A 19,961-nucleotide genomic window follows, 5' to 3' on the forward strand; every position below is an offset into this window, starting at 1 on the left:
GGAAGACCAGATAATCCCTAAGGGCCAGGGACTATAATGTCAGTTAAAATTGTGTGGTTCCGCTTTGAATTACTTCACAAGGTTGCATACCTTTGATGCAGGTCTGATGAATACTAACAAAATATTGATATTTTATCTTGGGACAGAGAGAATCTTTGAAGACCATGAAAACTTGGTTGAAAATCTTCTTAATTGGACAAGAGATAGCCAAAACAAGCTTATATTTATGGAACGTATAGAAAAATATGCACTTTTCAAAAACCCACAGGTGAGACTGAATAACTTACAGAAGCCATGATTTCTAAATGTTCACCTTATTATTCTATTACTTTTAAGTTAATAGAGTTTAAAACAAAAAACAAAAAACTGACAACCACCTGGTTGGAGCATTGTGGTTGCAAAACCTCATGGGAGCATTCACTACTGCTGAAGTGGAAGGTCTGCTGGGGCCCTGGTGTCAGGCCTCAAAGAGGTTACCAGTCTCACAGAGCCAGATGGGGTGAGCCTTTGGGGCATCAGAAGGAACTCCAGGGAGATACCAGGTTTCTCCTCTTTGTAATGCAGAGCTGTTGAACTCAGCTATTTATTTGGTGAGCTTCTCATCTATCAAAGAAAAGTACTTTCATATTTAAGTTCTCTACTTCCTCCATTTATCCAGTTGACACTTTATTTTGATTTTTTAAAAAATCTCAATAACCTTGATTATAAATGATTCTACCTTCTAGTTTAAGTTACCTTGATTTATTTGGCATCTTTGCTTATTTCAGAATGTTTAATACTTCCTAACACAAATATTTTATAAAAATCAGTAGGTAAGAGAAAACAACTCCACTATAAAAGGAAGTAATGAAAAATGGTTGCAGTGTTAAAAGTATTAAATAATTATCCTTCAGACAGCTTAATCATGATACATTTTTACCAGATATTTTTAGTGAACAGTACACATTTGGGAATATTAATAGATCTTTTTATACGTGATTATGAAAAAGTTTAGAATTAGAATTCAGATTTTAGTTGAGTCAAGCAAATGATATAATGATAGTCTGAGAGAATTGAGAATTTCTTCTCTTAAAGCCAGAACACAAATTAAAATTTTTGTATCTGGATCACTTAAGCTTAGCATATTTTAAGGAAATTTGCCTTACTCTACTAAATTTGTAAACCTTTAAGGTCCTTTCATCAGTTGTTGAAAACATTTGCCATCTGTTACATGTGATACCACCTCCGGATTTGGGGCAGGGCTGTTTATGGAATAGTTCAAGATATTGGGTAAAATGAGGAGGAGGAGGCATTTTAGCCCTGATGCTCATGCACCAGTTACTTTTCAGAGCAGTATTCCTCTCATTCTATACAAGAAGACACAATTGCGAAATCTCTAGAAGAAATCATATATGCACCTGTTCCAAGGGAATAATAGGGTGGGTTTATTCCTTAACTTTCATTTATTTATTTTTCCAGAATTATCTTCTGGGGAAAAAGGAAACCGCTGAGATGGCAGATAGAAATAAAGAAGTGCTGTTGGAGGTATGACTCTTCACTCCCCTCACCCTCTTTCTTCCTGCACATTAAAATATTAAAATGCTAAGTACCTTTTTTGAAGTTGAGTATATCAATGCTGTATATTCATAATTGCACTTGCAACTAGAGAAGCCTGTATTCCTCCATATCCTGAGGGGGAGAATTCAACTATGTGACTGTTAGGCCACTGAAGAACCTCTTAAAATCTGTTATTTTGCCAAGTAATGTATCAGTGGACTAAAAAGGAGTCATGAGCTGTTAGAAGCAGACAGGTGGGGAAAAAAGGCTAGTCAATGAAGGACATGACTGTGGTGTTTTATCTATTTACCCAAAGAGAAATTTGAATATACTTAGTTATTTACAGAATACTTCAAGCCTTACCTTTATATAATTCAAATAATTTTATAAATCATGATCTTTTAAGATGTACACATATATACATACATACACACACACACGCACACACACACATACATACGCCCCAATGTTAATAAAATAAATTCAAACATAATTCAGTTTTTTGTTTTTTGGCCTTTGCTGATTTTAGAGAACTAAAATCAAAGAAGTTAGTATATTTAAAAACCAGAATAAACTTAGTTAGCAAAAAGGCAATTAGGAAAATGAAGATCAACACTTACCTTTTCATAGTAATACTAGTTACAATTAAAAATCCTCTTTAGGGCACCTGGGTGGCTCAGTCGGTTAAGCGTCCGACTTCAGCTCAGGTCACAATCTCGCGGTCCGTGAGTTCGAGCCCTGCGTCGGGCTCTGGTCTGATGGCTCAGAGCCTGGAGCCTGCTTCCGATTCTGTGTCTCCCTCTCTCTCTGCCCCTCCCCTGTTCATGCTCTGTCTCTCTCTGTCTCAAAAATAAATAAACGTTAAAAAAAAAATCCTCTTTATAATTCCTGATTTCTCTGTACTTGGAGAATAGAGCAATTAATTTAGGTTCAAAATATTCTATGTTAATATTTAGTGAGGATTTCTATTTTTCTCTTACCAAATACATAACTGATTTTTTAATTACTTTTTTTTTTTTTTTTTTCAACGTTTATTTATTTTTGGGACAGAGAGAGACAGAGCATGAACGGGGGAGGGACAGAGAGAGAGGGAGACACAGAATCGGAAACAGGCTCCAGGCTCTGAGCCATCAGCCCAGAGCCTGACGCGGGGCTCGAACTCACGGACCACGAGATCGTGACCTGGCTGAAGTCGGACGCTTAACCGACTGCGCCACCCAGGCGCCCCAATTACATTTTTATCTAATATAGACATTAGAATTCATAATTTTGAGTTTACATTGCTTTCAACCTAGTTTTAAATCTTTAGAAAATAAATGACCTCTTTGTTTTAGAATCATATAAATTGATAATTTTTAAATTGTGAATTTTAATTTATCACTTAGCATGTTGCTTTCTTTTAAAATTTAGTTTGACAGCTAATCAAAATGTGTTGTTAATTTTGAGAAAAAATCTAATGCTTATGTTAGCTCTGAGACTTTTATTAAATTTAGTGTTATACTAATTTATTAAATTTAGTGTTACAGTGTAAATGCTGTTTACAGATGCATTTAAATCCTGTTACATGCAACTCAGTTGACAGTTCAGCTTACTTTCTTCAAAACAGTGTTAGGTAGGGACACCTGGGTGGCTCAGTTGGTTGAGCATCTGACTCTTGATTTTTGACTCAGGTCATGATCTCAGAGTCATAGGATGGAGCCCTGAGTCAGGCTCCACCCTGAGCATGGATCCTGCTTAAGATTCTTTCTCTCCCTCTGCCCCTCTCACCTGCACCTGCATACCCATGCTCGCTCGTGTGCGCGCGCTCTCTCTCTCTAAGTTAAAAAAAAAAAGGGTGGGGGGGTGCCTGGGTGGCTCACTTGGTTAATTAAGCATTCAACTTTGGCTCAGGTCATGATCTCATGGACCGTGAGTTTAAGCCCCATGTCAGGCTCTGTGCTGACAACTTAAAGCCTGGAGCCTGCTTCAGATCCTGTGTTTCCCTCTCTCTCTGCCCCTCCCCCACTCCCACTCTGTCTTTATCTCAAAAATAAACATTTAAAAAAATTTTTTTTTTAAGTGTCAGGTGGAAGTTCATAGGGATAGCCATAGTTGTTTCACAATAAATCTACATGATGTTTAGAATAGGATGTTCTAACTGAGGTAAAATTAGCAATGTGGTTTTACTACAAAGCCATTTTGGTTTATAGTATCATGGATTTTACAGGCTAAACACAGTTTTGTTTTGAGAATCAAAAGATCACATGTCTTTCCAAATCATCTTCTTATTTTAGGAATGTTTTTGTGGAAGTTCTGTAACTGTACCAGAAATTGAAGGAGTCCTGTGGCTGAAAGATGATGGTAAAAAGTCCTGGAAAAAGCGTTATTTTCTCTTGCGAGCATCTGGTATCTACTATGTCCCTAAAGGAAAAGCAAAGGTGTGTCCCTTCTGTTGGCTTTTGAGCTTCCTCATTATGGCAATTGATTTTAACCTGCAGTGAGTATGCTGACAGGGTGAATCCAGGCTCTGATGGTTTCAACTCTTGTAGGACACACAGGATACTGCTTTGTTTATTGATCTGTTATAAAGAAAAAGACCCCTGAAAGTGGTCACACTTTGGTCATTCATTGGGACCATCTCAATCATCTTGTCACATTTGAAATCATACTGTTATTTAGTATTTTTGGAACTTCTGTCAGAGTAGGTTTTGCTTGTTACTGTTTGGGGAGAATACAATTTTGGGATTATAGGCATTTCAGCCTCACTGGGATAATATGCTCCTGCTGAGGGCCCATTTGGTAGCTGTCACTTCTCTGCTTACTAGGGACCAGCACTGTTTTAAACTCTTCACAGCATCATCTTATCCAGTCTTAACCACCATCCTAAGAGGTATATTTTGTTGCCTCTATTTAAGGTGAGGAAACGCTGACTTAAGAATCATTGTACTTGAGATATGCATTACAAGCACTGAACTACACGATTCTTTTTTTCCAGAGCTCTGTTATACTATGTTGTATTTAATATACTATATTATATTTAAAGTCTCTTTAAAATGCCACCCTTTCCAAGTAAGTGTGTTCATTGTGAATGGCAGGCAGTAAGTGAAATGGACTGCCTTTTTGTTGCATTATGGATAAAAGAAGGAACATTTATAGAGAATCTCACTGTCTTGTTATCTACAAAATATCACTATTTCCACGAAGCAAAATTTTTATTCTCCACTAGAAACTGTTAACCAAGTATGATATTTGCTTCTTTATATATTATTGTTCATTCAGTCTTTTGGGTGTTTTTATCTTAGGTCTCTCGAGAACTGGTGTGCTTTCTCCAACTGGATCATGTCAATGTTTATTATGGACAGGACTATCGGAACAAATACAAAGCACCCACAGATTATTGTCTGGTGCTAAAGGTAAGCATGTTTCTCTTTTTAGGAATTAAAAAAAAATGTAATGTTTATTCTTGAGAGAGAGAGAGAGAGAGAGAGAGAGAGCAAGTGAGCGGGGGGAGGGGCAGAGAAAGAGGAGGACACAGGATCCGAAGCAGGCTCCAGACTCTGAGCTGTCAGCACAGAGCCCGACATAGGGCTCAAACTCATGAACCGCGAGATCATGACCTGAGCTGAGGTTGAATGTTTAACCAACTGATGCACCCAGGCACCCCTCTTTTTAGGAATTTTAATTGATGTTAGACATAGAACTAGTTATTGGACATTTTAGAATAGTTTATATCTCTATTAAGTATACTATTTTTGCCTTCTCTTGAAGTTTTGAAGAGAATAGTGAAGGATGGTAAGGAAAAGAAGTATATGCTTAAACCACAGCTGACTACTAACTCAATAGCCCTAATTAGATTGATGTTGCTAAGAAATGGATACTGTATAAGCTTTGGGTCAGAATATACAAAATATTTAACTTTTAAATTTGAGATTTTTATCTAAAAGCAGGCTAATTTTAGGAAACTTAGATCAAAGCCAAAAGTGGGAAATGGGTATTTTGTGTTTTAGTTCTTTTCCTGTATTTACCCAGCAGAACCATCAGGGGGCAGTGTGCCCAATTTCAAAGTGGACTGGCTCATATCTGGTCCAGAAATGATTTTTGTCACTTTTTCCAGCAAACCATAACCCTGCTAGCCAATGCATATATTATGACCCATCTGAGCTGTTTTTAGTGAGTTTCTTCCCTCTTTTATCCAAACTTTTGAGCTTCTCACACTGACCATAACTGTGCTTTTGAGAACTGATATTTTTAGTGCATTTTTAGTAATCTTTGGAACACTGATAAAGAAAACATTTAAAAATTCAAGATAGGGGCACCTGGGTAGCTCAGTTGGTTAAACATCCAACTTCAGCTCAGGTCATGATCTCATAGCTCGTGGGTTCAAGCCCCAGGTCGGGCTCTGTGCTGACAGCTCAGAGCCTGGAGCCTACTTCAGATTTTGTGTCTCCCTCTCTCTCTGCCCCTCCCCTGCTCACACTCTGTGTGTGTGTGTCTCTCTCTCAAATATAAATAAACATTTAAAAAAGTAAAAATAAAAGTTCAAGATAATTATGGAGATGACTTAAGTTTTCCTCATTGGTTCCATCTTAGTTACCTCTTGGGTAACTACTTATGTCTACATGTTTATATCATTGATTTTTCTTTTCTCTGAGAATTGTCAGTTGAGTTTGGGGGTAGAATTTTCATTGCTTTGGTAAAATTAACTGTATTGTAATGGTACCCCTTTATTAAATAATCCTTTCCTGGAGAATACCACTGTATCATTTAGGTTATAGCAACAAAGAATTTTTTAAAAGTCATTACAAAGTACCTCAATCCAGTAGTTTTCAAAATAAAGTCCAAGCTCCCTGGGAGTCCCTGAAACTCTGTCAAGGGGCCTGTGGTGTCAAAATTACTATTCCAGTAATGCTGAGATGTTATTTGTCTTTTACACTCTCATTCTCTCACAAATGTATTGTGGAGTTTTCTAAGAGATTACATGACATGTGATGATAATTTTGCTGTCTTAGGTAATGGAACATATATTTGTATACTTTTGTATTTTAATTTTTCTCAGTTTTAATTTCTTATAAGGTAAGTATCAATAGACATAACCCATATAAGTGAAAGTTATTTAGGGGTCTCATAACATGAAGATAGTAAGAGTTGCCTTACTCCTTGAAATATTTCAAGGAGTCAGGGTTGTAAGAACCGAAATTTCTTCCTTCTTTCCCTATTCCATCTTCTGCCTTATCAGCTTATCCTCAGGCTGGCTTACTTCACAGGTACAGATGACCACTGTAGTTCTAGGCATCACCTGGATGATGGATCCATGATGCAGTGGATCTAGAAAAATCCAGCAGCAGAAGAGGGACTATTACTCCCTGTATTTGTCTAAGAGTGAGGAAATATTTCCCAGGAGCTACCAACAGTCCTTCTCTTGAGAATCATTGGCCTGAGGACATGCGTACCTTTTTTTTTTAATTATTTTTTAAATTGAAGCACAATTATCAGATGGTGTTTTAATACTTTCAGGTGTACAATATAATTCAATAATTTATACATTTCTTCTTGCTCATTAAGAAGAATGTACTCTTAATCCCCTTTATTTCTCCTGTCCCCCCACCCATGCCCCCTTAACCACCAGTTCTGTGTATTTAAGAGTCTGTTTTTGTCTTTTTTTCTTTGTTCATTTGTTTCTTAAATTTCACATATGAGTGAAATCCTATGCTGTTTGTCTTTCTCTGACTTATTTCACTTAGCACTATACTCTCTATGTTCATCCATGTTGCAAATGGCAAGATCTCATTATTTTATGGCTGAGGAATACTCCTCTGTGTGTGTGTGTGTGTGTGTGTGTGTGTGTGTGTGTGTACACACACCATGTCTTATTTATCCATTCATCTATCAGTGGACATTTGGGTTGCTTCCATAATTTGGCTATTGTATATATTGTTACAGTAAACATAAGGGTGCATGTATTTTTTTGAATTAGTGTTTTTGTTTTCTTTGGGTAAATACCCAGTAGCAAAATTACTGTATCATATGGTAATTCTATTTTTAATTTTGAGGGGAAATTCCATACTGTTTTCCATAGTGGCTGCACCAGTTTGCATTCCCACCAACAGTGCACAAACGTTCCTTTTTCTCTATATCCTAACACTGGCTATATCATATGTTTTCGATTTTAGCCATTCTCACAGTTGTAAAGTGATATCTCATTATGGTTTTGATTTGCGTTTCCCTGATGATGAGTGATGTTGAGCATCTTCTGTGTCTGTTGGCCATATGTAAGTCTTATTTGGGAAAATTCTGTTCAGATCCTCTGCTCATTTTTTGATCAGATTATTTGTCTTTTTGGGTATTGAGTTGTGTAAATTCTTTATATACTTTGGATATTAACCCCTTATTTGACACATCATTGGCAAATATCGTCTCCCATTTGTAGGTTGTCCTTTTGTTGATGATTTCCTTTGCTGTGCAGAAGCTTTTTATATTGGTGTGGTCCCAATAGTTTGTGTTTTTTTATAATTTTTTTTAACATTTATTCATTTTGTGGGGTAGGGGCAGAGAGAGAGGGAGACAGAATTAGAAGCAGGCTCCAGGCTCTGAGCTGTCAGCACAGAGCCTGACATGGGGCTCGAGCTCACAAGCTGTGAGATCATGACCTGAGCTGAAGTTGGATGCTTAACCGACTAGCCACAAGGGTTTATTTTTTTTCTTTTATTTTCCTTGCCTGAAGAGACATACTCATAAATATGTTGCTAGAGCTGATGTCCAAGAGATTACTGCCTGTGTTTTCTTTTAGGAGTTTTATGGTTTTCAGGTCTCACATTTAGGTCTTTAATCCATTTTGAGTTTATTATTGTGTATGGTATAAGAAAGTGGCCCAGTTTCATTCTTTTACATGTAGGTGTTCAGTTTTCCCATCACCATTTGTTGAAAAGACTGTCTTTTCCCCATTGTATATTCTTGCCTCTTTTGGCATAGATTAATTAACCATATAAGCATGGGTTTCTTTCTGAATTTTATATTCTATTCCATTGATCTCTGTGTCCTTTATTTGTGCCAGTAATACATTACTACAGGTTTGTAATATATCTTCAAATCTGAGATTATGATACTTCCAGCTTCATTGTTCTTTTTCAAGATTGCTTTGGCTATTTTTGGTCTTCTGTGGTTTCATACAAATTTTAGTATTATTTGTTCTAGTTACATGAAAAATGCTGTTAGTATTTTGATAGCAATTGCATTAAAGCTATAGGTTGCTTTGGGTAATATGGGCGTTGTAAGATTTGTTCTTCCAATCCATGAGATTGGACTGTCTTCCCATTTCTTTGTGTCATCTTCCATTTCTTTATCAGTGTTTTATAGTTCTCGTAGTACAGGTCTTTCCTTGGTTATGTTAATTCCATTATTTTTTGGCTTAGCCTAATCAGAATGCACACCCTAAGATGAGGGATTGACAGACTCTCAAACAAAATTGAGGCTCTTTCAGAAAAGAAGTAGGGGAGAAGAGATAGCTGTGAGGAAGGCAACAAACAGTGTCTCTTACAGCCAAAATTAATTATGACCACTATTATTTTAATCCCTTTTGCAGCTCACAGAATTCTTAGGTCAGGAATATTTTTGCTCAGAGGAGTTGTTCGTTAGCTTATATAGTAATTTATGTACTTCATATTTGCTTTTAGTGAAGTAGGTTAAGCTGAATTCATATATTTATATTGCCTACCTATTTATATCTAAAAATGTTCAATGTACTGAAACCATACCGCTAGGCACAAATAGTAGTAAAAATAATGGCTGTCATTTATCGAAGAACTCTAGGGTAGCAGACACTGCGCTAGAAGCACTGCATGACAGTGTCACACAGATCTGTTCTAGAGTCCCCATTTTTCAGATATGGAAACTGAGGTTTAGAGGGATCAATGTTCTTGAGACGACACAACTGTTAGTATTTAAGACCTGCCTTTTTTTCCTGCAAAGTCTGTACTAGATTTTGCCTATGTAAGTATTTTTATTCTTGGGCATATGAGTTCTAACAAACCCAAAAATGCTGCCACACAGGATCTACACAAATGTAAATATTTATAGGGTCTGATTCTACTTATCACCTTTGGGCTATAATGACTGAGTCAGTTCTTCCAGTAAAATGCAGGATACAGGAAATATAATACACACTTGTAGAAAGTAATAAAGCACATTGTTTAGTAACTAGTTTATTTTTTTATTTTTTTAATGTTCATTTATTTATTTATTTTTTTTTTTTTTAACATTTTTTATTTATTTTTGGGACAGAGAGAGACAGAGCATGAACGGGGGAGGGGCAGAGAGAGAGGGAGACACAGAATCGGAAACAGGCTCCAGGCTCCGAGCCATCAGCCCAGAGCCTGACGCGGGGCTCGAACTCACGGACCGCGAGATCGTGACCTGGCTGAAGTCGGACGCTTAACCGACTGCGCCACCCAGGCGCCCCAATGTTCATTTATTTTTAAGAGAGAAAGACACAGAGTATGAGCAGAGAGGGAGACACAGAATCCAAGGCAGGCTCCAGCCTCCAAGCTGTCAGCACAGAGCCAGATATGGGGCTCAAACCCACGAAACATGAGATTATGACCTGAGCAGAAGTCCAACGCTTAACTGAATGAGCCACCCAGGCGCCCCTTAGTAATTAGGTTTTTTTTTTTTTTTAATTTTTTTTTTTTTAATGTTTATTTATTTTTGAGAGAGACAGAGACAGAATGCAAGTGGGTTGGGGCAGAGAGATGGGGAGGCACAGAATCTGAAGGAGGCTCCAGGCTCCCAGCTGTCAGCACAGAGCCTGATGCGGGGCTCGAGCTCACAAGCTGTGAGATCATGACGTGAGCTGAAGTCGGACGCTCAACCAACTGAGCTACCCAGGCGCCCCAGCAATTAGTTTTTTTAAAGGTATTAATAAAAATCATGGGAAGAGTTTACTCATGAAATATGACAATGAGGGAATAAATAGGACATACGTTATCTATTATCTGAAAGAGCTCCATACATGTTGGATACATGTGTATGCGTGTATATACGTTACTTAAAGGAGACTTACATTTCTAAAATACATATACCATGGTAATTGTTGGAATATAGCTCATCTTACCCAGGTCTAAATGTTTATTCCTAAAGAAATGAGGCAAAGTAATTTATTTTAGTATGTTAGGTAAGAAGGAAAAAATGGTTAATATTTAGAGGTGGAATATGAAAATGAACTTCAAACACCATTATTAAAAGAAAGATGTTATATGATAATGGTGGAAGTAGTAGGATTGAGTGTTATGTATTTTGTTTTTTAACTTCTTACATGTTAGTGAGAGAATTAATTTTCAAGCCTATTTGTGTTGCCAAAGTAATAAATGGGTAGTATATATTCAGTGGTTTTCCTTTGGCACTTGGACTGTGATTTTAGAGCATTACTTTTACTTAGTTTTAAGAATTACCTGTCTCGGGGCACCTGGGTGGCTCAGTCGGTTAAGCATCCAAAACTGGCTCAGGTCATGATCTCGCAGTTTGTGAGTTCCAGCCTTGTGTCGGGCTCTGCTGACAGCCTGGAGCCTGCTTCAGATTCTGTGTCTCCCTCTCTCTGACTCTCCCCCATTCATGCTGTCTTTCTGTCTCTCTTAAAAATAAATAATCAGGGGCGCCTGGGTGGCGCAGTCGGTTAAGCGTCCGACTTCAGCCAGGTCACGATCTCGCGGTCCGTGAGTTCGAGCCCCGCGTCAGGCTCTGGGCTGATGGCTCGGAGCCTGGAGCCTGTTTCCGATTCTGTGTCTCCCTCTCTCTCTGCCCCTCCCCCGTTCATGCTCTGTCTCTCTCTGTCCCAAAAATAAACAAAAAAAGTTGAAAAAAAAAAATTAAAAAAAAAAAAAAAAAAAAAAAAGAATAAAAATAAATAATCATAAAAAAAAAAAAAAAAAGAATTACCTATCTCAATCGAATTTTTGGCATAAACAGAGAAAATTAATCTGATAGTACAATAGTAATCTGGAATTTCCTACTGTATTCTTAAATATTTTTATTTAATTCTCACATTTTTCCTTTGTTTTTTTAAGTGTATTCATTTTTATTTTGAGAGAGAGAGACAGCAGGGGAGGGGCAGAGCGAGAGGGAGAGAGAGAATCCCAAGCAAATTCCACGCTCTTAGCACAGAGCTCAGTGCAGGTCTCAAACCCACGAACTGTGAGATCATGACGTGAGCTGAAATCAAAAGCTGGAAGCTTAATGGACTGAGCCACCCAGGCACCCCTCAGATTTTTTTCCTTTATGAGAGAATGCAAACTTTCCAAATCCACATCGTTTTAAAGATGAAATGATAAAATAGCTGTTAATTTGTTTAGGGGAACAATTTGATTATATGTATATGTGTGTGTGTGTGTGTGTGTGTGTGTGTGTGTGTGTATTTTTTTTTTTTTTTTTTTTTTTTGCAATCTTTAAGAATCTAAATGTTAAGCTTTTGGTTTTTGACAAAGAATGTTTCCTCCACACTTGCTCCTAGCTCTTGTGTGATGTTTACAGTGGTGGAATGATAATGGGGGAAAAAGAGGAGAGAGGCATCATTTTTTGGAAGAAGATATCACCACAAATAAGACAGAAGTATGACATTATAATTAAAGGTACAGGCCCTGGAATGGATGGCATGGTTTCAAATCCTAGTTCTTTCACTAATAAGCATGAATATGTGAGCAATTTGGAGTACTGAGCCTCAGTTTCTCTTCATTTGGTGAAGATAGTAATATGTAACTCATCAGGTTTTCCTGAGGAGGGAATGCACTAATTAATATATGTGACATATTTAGCATATTGCCTGGTATGTACTAAGTGCTCAATAAATGCCACTTTATATCTCTACACCCAACATAGGGCTCAAGAGCCCCATGACTCCTGATCAAGAGTCCCATGCTCTATCAGCTGACCCACCCGGGCACCCCAATAAATGCCAGTTTTAAGAAAATAATATTTTGGTGGAACAGGCAACTGCCTGAGGTATTATTGCGGAGCCTGGGTGACCGTAATGAAGGCTATAGAAGGATTGTCTCTATTACGTGGAAGGTAAAAAAGAGAAGTTATGAGGTCCAAAAATGAACTTTAAACTAGCAGGTAATCTGCAGATACTCAAATAATCATATCCATAGTATTCTTCAGGGTGTTATATGGATTCCCAGGTTAGAGAAATGAGAGGATGGAGGATTGTTTCTCTTTGATTTTCTCTGATATTTTATTGATAAAAATACTCCCTTAATGTAGAGAATGAGTAGAACACAAACGCTCAGGCAGGGCCACTGCTGCAGTTGAATGCCCATGCGTGGTAGGTAGCCCTGCTCTCGGGAAATGGAAGGAATCAGTCAAGAACGGTTTGTGAATCACCATAGAGGGGGTGGTGGCAAAGGCTGAGTGCCACCTTGTAGACCTTTGTTCAGATGTCCACACTGTGTCCTGTAGGCAGTGCCTGAGTGAAGCAGGAGATGGAGAACAGCTACTCTTCAAGAGCTAGCTGGCAATACTGAAAAAAGCTCTTTTTCAGTCATCCCATTTTATCTTTTTTTTTTTTGTTAATGTTCATTTTTGAGAAACAGAGACAGAGTGAGGGAGGAAGGGCAGAGAGAGAGGGAGACACAGAATCCAAAGCAGGTTCCAGGCTCTTGAGCTGTAAGCACCCAGCCCGACATGGGGCTCAAATTCATGAACTGCGAGATCATGACCTGAGCTGAAGTTGGACGTCTAACCGACTGAGCCACCTAAGCACCCCATCCCATTTTATCTTCTGCATGAACTGTGACTTCTGTTTTGCTCACAGTATATCCCAACACCTACTTAAAGATTTGGCTAACAGTTCTTAATATTTCTGTTACATGAATGAATGACATAGAATTCTTCTTTCTTATATGGAAAATACATCTCCTCTACCTGTCCTCCTTTACTTTTTCAAGATTGCTATGGTGGTTTATTATAATGTAATTTAATAAGGATGAGGAAATATATGCCAAGAGAAGGCCGTGGAACCTATAGAATTAGGAGAGAAAACTGTTAAGTATTGTTTTGCTAACCTCTTTTTGCTGAGGACTTATTGTTTAAAACTTTGACTATAGCCTTTAGTAACTAAATTGGTTTTGGTATTAAATGTTTTATTATAGGAGCTGAGCTTTCTAAAGCAATGCATAGAATAAAATAAATGGATTTAAATTTCTTACACTGTAGACCAGAGAGATGGATCTTTTTTTTCTTTTGAGAGAGAGAGAGGAAGAGAGAGACTGATGTGCATGGGGGGACGGGGAAAGGGAGAAAGAGAATCCCTAGCGGAGAGTCCTTTGTGGGGGCTTGATCCCACAACCGTGAAATCATGACCTGAGCCAAAATTTAGAGTCAGATGCTCAACCAACTTATTTTATTGATCTCATGGATTCCCACAACAAATGTGGTTACAGAATCTTTAAAGCCTCTCATAATTGAACATAATCGTAAATATTTCCCCAGGTAAAACATAGCCATTTCAAAGTTTTTTCAGAATAACTGAAAAAAGAAGTAATAAATTAACAACCATTACATCCAGAACCAAGTGTGATTTGGGGCTTTTCTTTCCAGGTTGTGGCCCAGTAGAGTTAAAATACCTTCAGCCCATTCTAGCACTTGCATTGTGTAGTTGGTCTGGTCAGTCATCTCCCATCCTAGCTGCCGCTGAAAAGTACATTGGATTGTGAAAACTCATTCTGATGATGCAGTTGAAAGGCTGCTCATTCCTTGGAGGGTACGTGCTGTGGGTAGAAGGGGTGCAGAGCAGTGCTCAGTCCACAAAGGGGGCACCACTGCACCAGGTGTGAGCACCCACTTCTGTCTTAGGTGCTGTGTCCTGCACTTCACCCACTCCACCCATTGGTTCACCTCCACAGAAGCTCTAGAAGCTTTACCGAAGATGCTCTCATTTGGAGTCTTCTGAACTCATGATTCCAATGGGTTCAAAGTGAAATCAGAATTTTCCCTTTCATAGTCTTACAGATGAAGAGTTATATTGATTTGTTAACCTTGATGGCCTCTGTTTCTCTGAAATACAGAAGGTATTTGGGAATTAGCCATGACATGAAGGTATTTTTTACCTTGCATATATCTTGACCTAAAATTTAACATAAGTTTCTTTGTAGTTTATTTTGTAAAAATTCTTATGGGCCATTTTATTTGGCCTTATGCCCACATAAGAGGTTTAAATTATTTTTGGCCATTACTCTAATGGCCTATAACTTGTCAGGGTATGTTTCAGCTTTGATAGAGTTTTTCTTTAGTTCTCCAGGGGACTGAATTAGACTTTGCCTTTAATATTGCAGCACCCACAGATCCAGAAGAAATCTCAGTATATCAAGTACCTTTGTTGTGATGATGTGAGGACCCTGCATCAGTGGGTTAATGGTATTCGCATTGCAAAGGTAGGGTGTTTTTGTTTTTGTTTTGTTTTGTTTTTGGTTTGATGATAGAATATGATGAGATGTTTCATGTGGTTTTGATTGTCATGACAATTCTAATTGTTTCATGTTTATGATTTTGTCAGTGTTTTCTGAGTTTTATGTTTGAAATGTCTTCTTTCCTTGGTGAGGAGATAGACATTTAACAGTTGGTATCCATGAAATCATACTGCTGGTAAAAGTGTAGCATCAGAGTGATTTATTTTGGCTCTGGAGAACACATTACATGATTGTCCTGTAGCAGAGTTTAGCCTAAGTCAAAGAAAGTTTTTGAGAATTAAATTGCTTCAAGGTGGGAGTAGGGGGATGAATAAGCAGGACACCAGATTTTTAGGTCAGTGAAAATATTCATACTCTGTGTAATACTGTAATGGTGAATACATGTCTTTATACATTTCTTCAAACCCCGTAGCATGTACAACACCAAGAGTGAACCTAAGGTAAACTATGGACTTTGATTATAAGGTATTAATATAGATTCATTGATGGAAACAAATGCACCCTCTGGTGGAGAATGTTGATAAAAGAGAGATTGTGCATGGGTAGTAGCAGGGACATATGTGAAATTTCTGTACCTTCCTCTCAATTTTGTTGTGAATCTAAAACTCTTTAAAAAAAGGAAGTTCTTGAAAAAAATTTTAAGGACATCTTGAAGAAGATTATACATAATACATGAAGGAATATTTTTGCCCATTAAGTAAAATAAAATTTATTATAGCTATAAAATCAGAGTTGCCTTAGGAATAACAAAAAAAATCTTTATATTGATAAGGAATATGAATGAAGTGTTAATTTATTGATATCTTTATTAAAATGAAAAATAAGAGTAGATTATAATTTACTGGTAATAAAATAACTTTTGAAGTATTTATAGGTATTAATTTTAATGCAAACTATGAATCAGTAAACAGAAATGCATCCCGTCTTACCTCACCCATCTGTATCATACCCAGTAAAGTTCACGTCACCATTTACTGCCTTCTGTTTAGTATGGGAAACAGCTCTACATGAACTACCAAGAAGCCTTGAAGAGGACAGAGTCGGCTTATGATTGGACTTCCTTATCCAGCTCCAGCATTAAATCAGGATCCAGTTCTTCGAGCATCCCAGGTAGTTTGAAACACTGAAAGCACTATTTACTGCCAATATGAAGATATCTCTATGAACCAGGCAGACCTGGTTATTTCAGCATGGTTGTTAAAAGCAGAGCTATACCTAATGTCTAAAGTATAAAATAAATTTTTTGGTGATTAGAGGGGACAATATCATGGGCTAGATCACACATGTATTTGAAATGGAACAGCAGTATAGAGTTGTAAATTCAGGAGTGTTGTTATATATTTGTAAAGTTTATTTAAAACTCAGTCATAGTAGGGCACCTGGGTGGCTCCATCAGTTAAGTGACTCTTAGATCTCAGCTCAAGCCATGACTTCATGGTTTCGTAGTTAAAGCCCCACATCGGGCTCCATGCTGACAGTGTGGAGCCTGTTTGGGATTCTCTCTCTTCCTCTTTCTGCCCCACCCCCTATGCTCAAGTAAATAAATGGAAAAAAAAAAAAAATCATACTGCCAAAAAACAACTGTTGATTCATACTCAGGGGTAGAAAAGTTCCTTGGAGAAAGTCTCCACACTGAGAATCCATGATGAAATTGCCCTCCTTCCCCAGAGGATTCCTGACATTTCAACAGAGTGGAAATAACTAGAATTAGTTCAGTATCACAGTTAAGGAGGCTGTTTAAGTCATCAAACTTAACTAAAGTTTTCACAGAAAATCAGTGATACTCAAAAGGTACTTATTTTCAGATTCCCACATCCTTAAAGTATGCAGTGATCACACCTAAAAATGCTTCTTTCCCTTCAAAATATTTCATGAATATGAGTAACTATGTCCTCTAAAAGCAGAATGTTTTTGTTTGTACTTACATATTATGAAAGAAATAATGACTTTAAGAGGTATTTGAAAAAAAAAACCTCTCATTATTTATTAGTACAACATATGAATTAATCTTTTACTGTGTTTTTACCAGGCTATGTGTATATGCTTTAAGAAAATTCTACTTTTCAAAATCTATTTTACTTTAAGATAAAATAAAAACATGGACTTTTATTTTATGTACTTAAAATAAAATTTTAAGTTTATTTATTTATTTTGAGAGAAACAGACACAGTGCAAGTAGGAGGGAGGGAGAGGGAGACAAAGAATCCCAAGCAGGCTCCATGCTGCCAAGTGCAGAGCCTTTCGTGGGAGTAAACTCACGAAACTGGGAGATAGTGACCTGAGCCAAAACCAAGTGTCAGACGCTTAACCCACCTACTTGCCCCAAAATACAGGCTTTTTAAAAAAGAAGTATTTGACTAAAAAGTTGTATGACTTTATTTCATCTCTAAGAAACAAAATGAGAATGTGTATACATACATATATTTCCTAGTACTGTCCACAGAGAGGGCTAGGAGTGGTGACACCCCAGTGGCAGTGAAAATACAGAGAGCCTAGATCTTGGTTTTCTAATTCCATTTTCCAGAACAAAAGAACTAGGGCTCTTTGGCAGATGGCTGATTCTAGGGCTGTGGCAGAGAATAAGAGGAGCCTGGAGCAGCTTGTAATGAAGGAAGTGCTCAAAAAACACAGTGATTAGTCTGTGCGAAGGGACACAGGAGCCACCTGAGAGAGTGTCCAGGGACCAAAGCTGTAACAGTTGGAACAACAAAATAACATAAGATCATAACCCAAATTATAAAATAAACAGCCATCAGTCCACATGGATATAAATTCTTGAATAAATAAATGGGGAAGAGACAGATCTTCTGGATGGAAGAGTTCTAAGTGGTTTGTGCAGACACTCTTCCCTCAAGGAGATGGAGCTTAATTCCCCCCTTAAGTGTGGGTTGGCAGAGTGACTTGCTTGCCAAGAGGATGGTTAGGTGTGGGGGAAGGGGAGTAACTGTACAGTGCAGAAACCTGACAAAAATTAGCTCAGCCAAGTTGTCAAGGTCAGTGTCTTCAGTAATATGTCCTGTTGATAGCATGTACCCTTTACATAATGTGATGAAATTGGCACTTTGCCTCTCTTGGTCTTCTTCCCCAAATTTCATAACTCAATCTAATCAAGAGAAAAACATCAGACAAAATAATAATTGAGAGACATTCTCTAAAATACGTGACCTGTTACTCCTCAAAACTGTCAAAGTCATCAAAAACGAAGGAAGTCTGAGAAACTGTCATAGGAGACATGACAACTAACTAGAAGTGAAGTCCAAAAAAAGCTTGTGGAGTTTAGTTAACAGTGATGTATCCGTGTTGGTTCCTTTATTGTGGCAAATGTACCAGGGTAATGTAGCAACTTAATAATGAGGTAAATTGGGTGCTAGGTGTGCAGGAACTCTGCTAGCTTTGCAACTCTTCTATAAATCTAAAACTCTTGTAAAAATGTTTATTAAAAAGGGAAGACACTTTTGAGAATGGATTGAGAAAGACAAGGTAAGAATATGTCACAAGTAAGATTTTAGAAAAAGAAATTCAGGGAAAGATTGAGAAAACAGACGCCATAATATATTTTTTTAAATTTATATAGCATTGATGTGGGTTCTTCCACACATTTTATGACATGGTGTGGTGCCTTTTCCTAGTCCAGCATCATCCCTTCTTATACAGTGTGTTAAGTATTATGCAGCCTTGTAAATATAAATTGCAAAATCATGTGCATTCATGCTGAAGAGAGCTCAAGGATTCACATATTCCAGCCTCTTATCTTACAGGCTGTTGTCCTGAATAGCAGTTAAATAGGGACATACACTAGTGAAGTTGCAACTTTTTAAAAAATATTCAGCAATTACACAAGAAACAAGTGTTGTTGAAGTTATGGAGAAAAAGGAACACTTGTGCATTGTTGGTGGGAATGCAAATCGGTGCATCCACTGTGGAAAATAGTATGGAAGTTCCTCAAAAAATTAAAAATAGAACCAGGAATCACACTACTGGATATTTACCCAAAGAATGCAAAAACACTAGTTCAAAAGGATATATGCACCCCTATATTTATGGCAGCATTATTTACAATAACCAAACGGTGGAAGCAGCCCAAAAGTCCATTGGTAGATGAATGGATAAAGAAGATGTGGTATACACACGCACACACACGCACACATAATGGAATATTATTTGGTCATAAAAAATGAAATCTTGCCATTTGGAAGAACAAGGATGCAGCATGAGAACATTAGGCTAAGCGAAATAAGCCAGAGAAAGACAAATACCATATGATTTCACTCATGTGGAATTTAAGAGACAAAACAAACGAACAGGAAAAAAGAGACTCAAACTAAGAAACAGACTCTTAACTATAGAGAACAAACCTGCTGGTTACCAGAGAGGAGGGGTGGGGGAGCGGGGGATGGGTGAAATAGGTGATGGGGATTACAGAGTACACTTACCATGATGAGCACTCAGTAATGGGTAGAATTGTTGAATCACTATACTGGACACCTAAAACTAATATAACACTGTATGTTAATATACTGGAATTAAAATTAAAAGCTTAAAAAACACTCAGCAATTAGATGGTGGAGAAAGAAGAAAACAGAGTAGGTTTTATCTCATAGCTTATATTTTTGCCTTGAGGATATGTCTTGACTTTATCCATAGGAGTTTGTGGCTGTCATCTGTGTACTTCTTTGGCTACCTTGGCTGGACTTGATTAATAAAGCAATCTGATAATAACCCCCCCTTCACCAAGTATTGGATGGGACTACTTTAACACCTGAATCTCCATCATTGAGCTAGGTGCTTCCTTCTGCATGGTTATCTTGCCTGACTTGGGGTCCAGTGACTTAATCTCCCCAGTTCCCTGGATGTCAGATTGCAGTGTACCCTTCACCATACCCAGCTCCCTCGAAGAGGTGTTCTTGCCTTACCAGGAGGCCAGGCTGCAGTGTGGCTAGCTGCCTTGTGGTGCCAATACCTGAATCCCTAGAAAACACTTCTCACACAGGTGTA

At 37.7% G+C, this 19,961-nt stretch overlaps 1 protein-coding gene across 1 annotated transcript in view; it reads left to right on the forward strand.

The window, feature by feature from the left end:
* Positions 1–19,961, forward strand: part of RAPH1 (Ras association (RalGDS/AF-6) and pleckstrin homology domains 1) — a 106,185-nt gene that overhangs the window by 75,379 nt on the left and 10,845 nt on the right. Inside the window, 6 exon segments of the mRNA XM_019446295.2 lie at positions 147–268; positions 1,459–1,524; positions 3,810–3,953; positions 4,818–4,928; positions 14,832–14,930; positions 15,956–16,076. Of these exon segments, the coding sequence (XP_019301840.2) occupies positions 147–268; positions 1,459–1,524; positions 3,810–3,953; positions 4,818–4,928; positions 14,832–14,930; positions 15,956–16,076 (663 nt within the window).

Source organism: Panthera pardus, unplaced genomic scaffold (assembly GCF_024362965.1).
Source record: "Panthera pardus isolate Hobbes unplaced genomic scaffold, ASM2436296v1 HiC_scaffold_10, whole genome shotgun sequence".
NCBI classification, from domain to species: domain Eukaryota; kingdom Metazoa; phylum Chordata; class Mammalia; order Carnivora; family Felidae; genus Panthera; species Panthera pardus.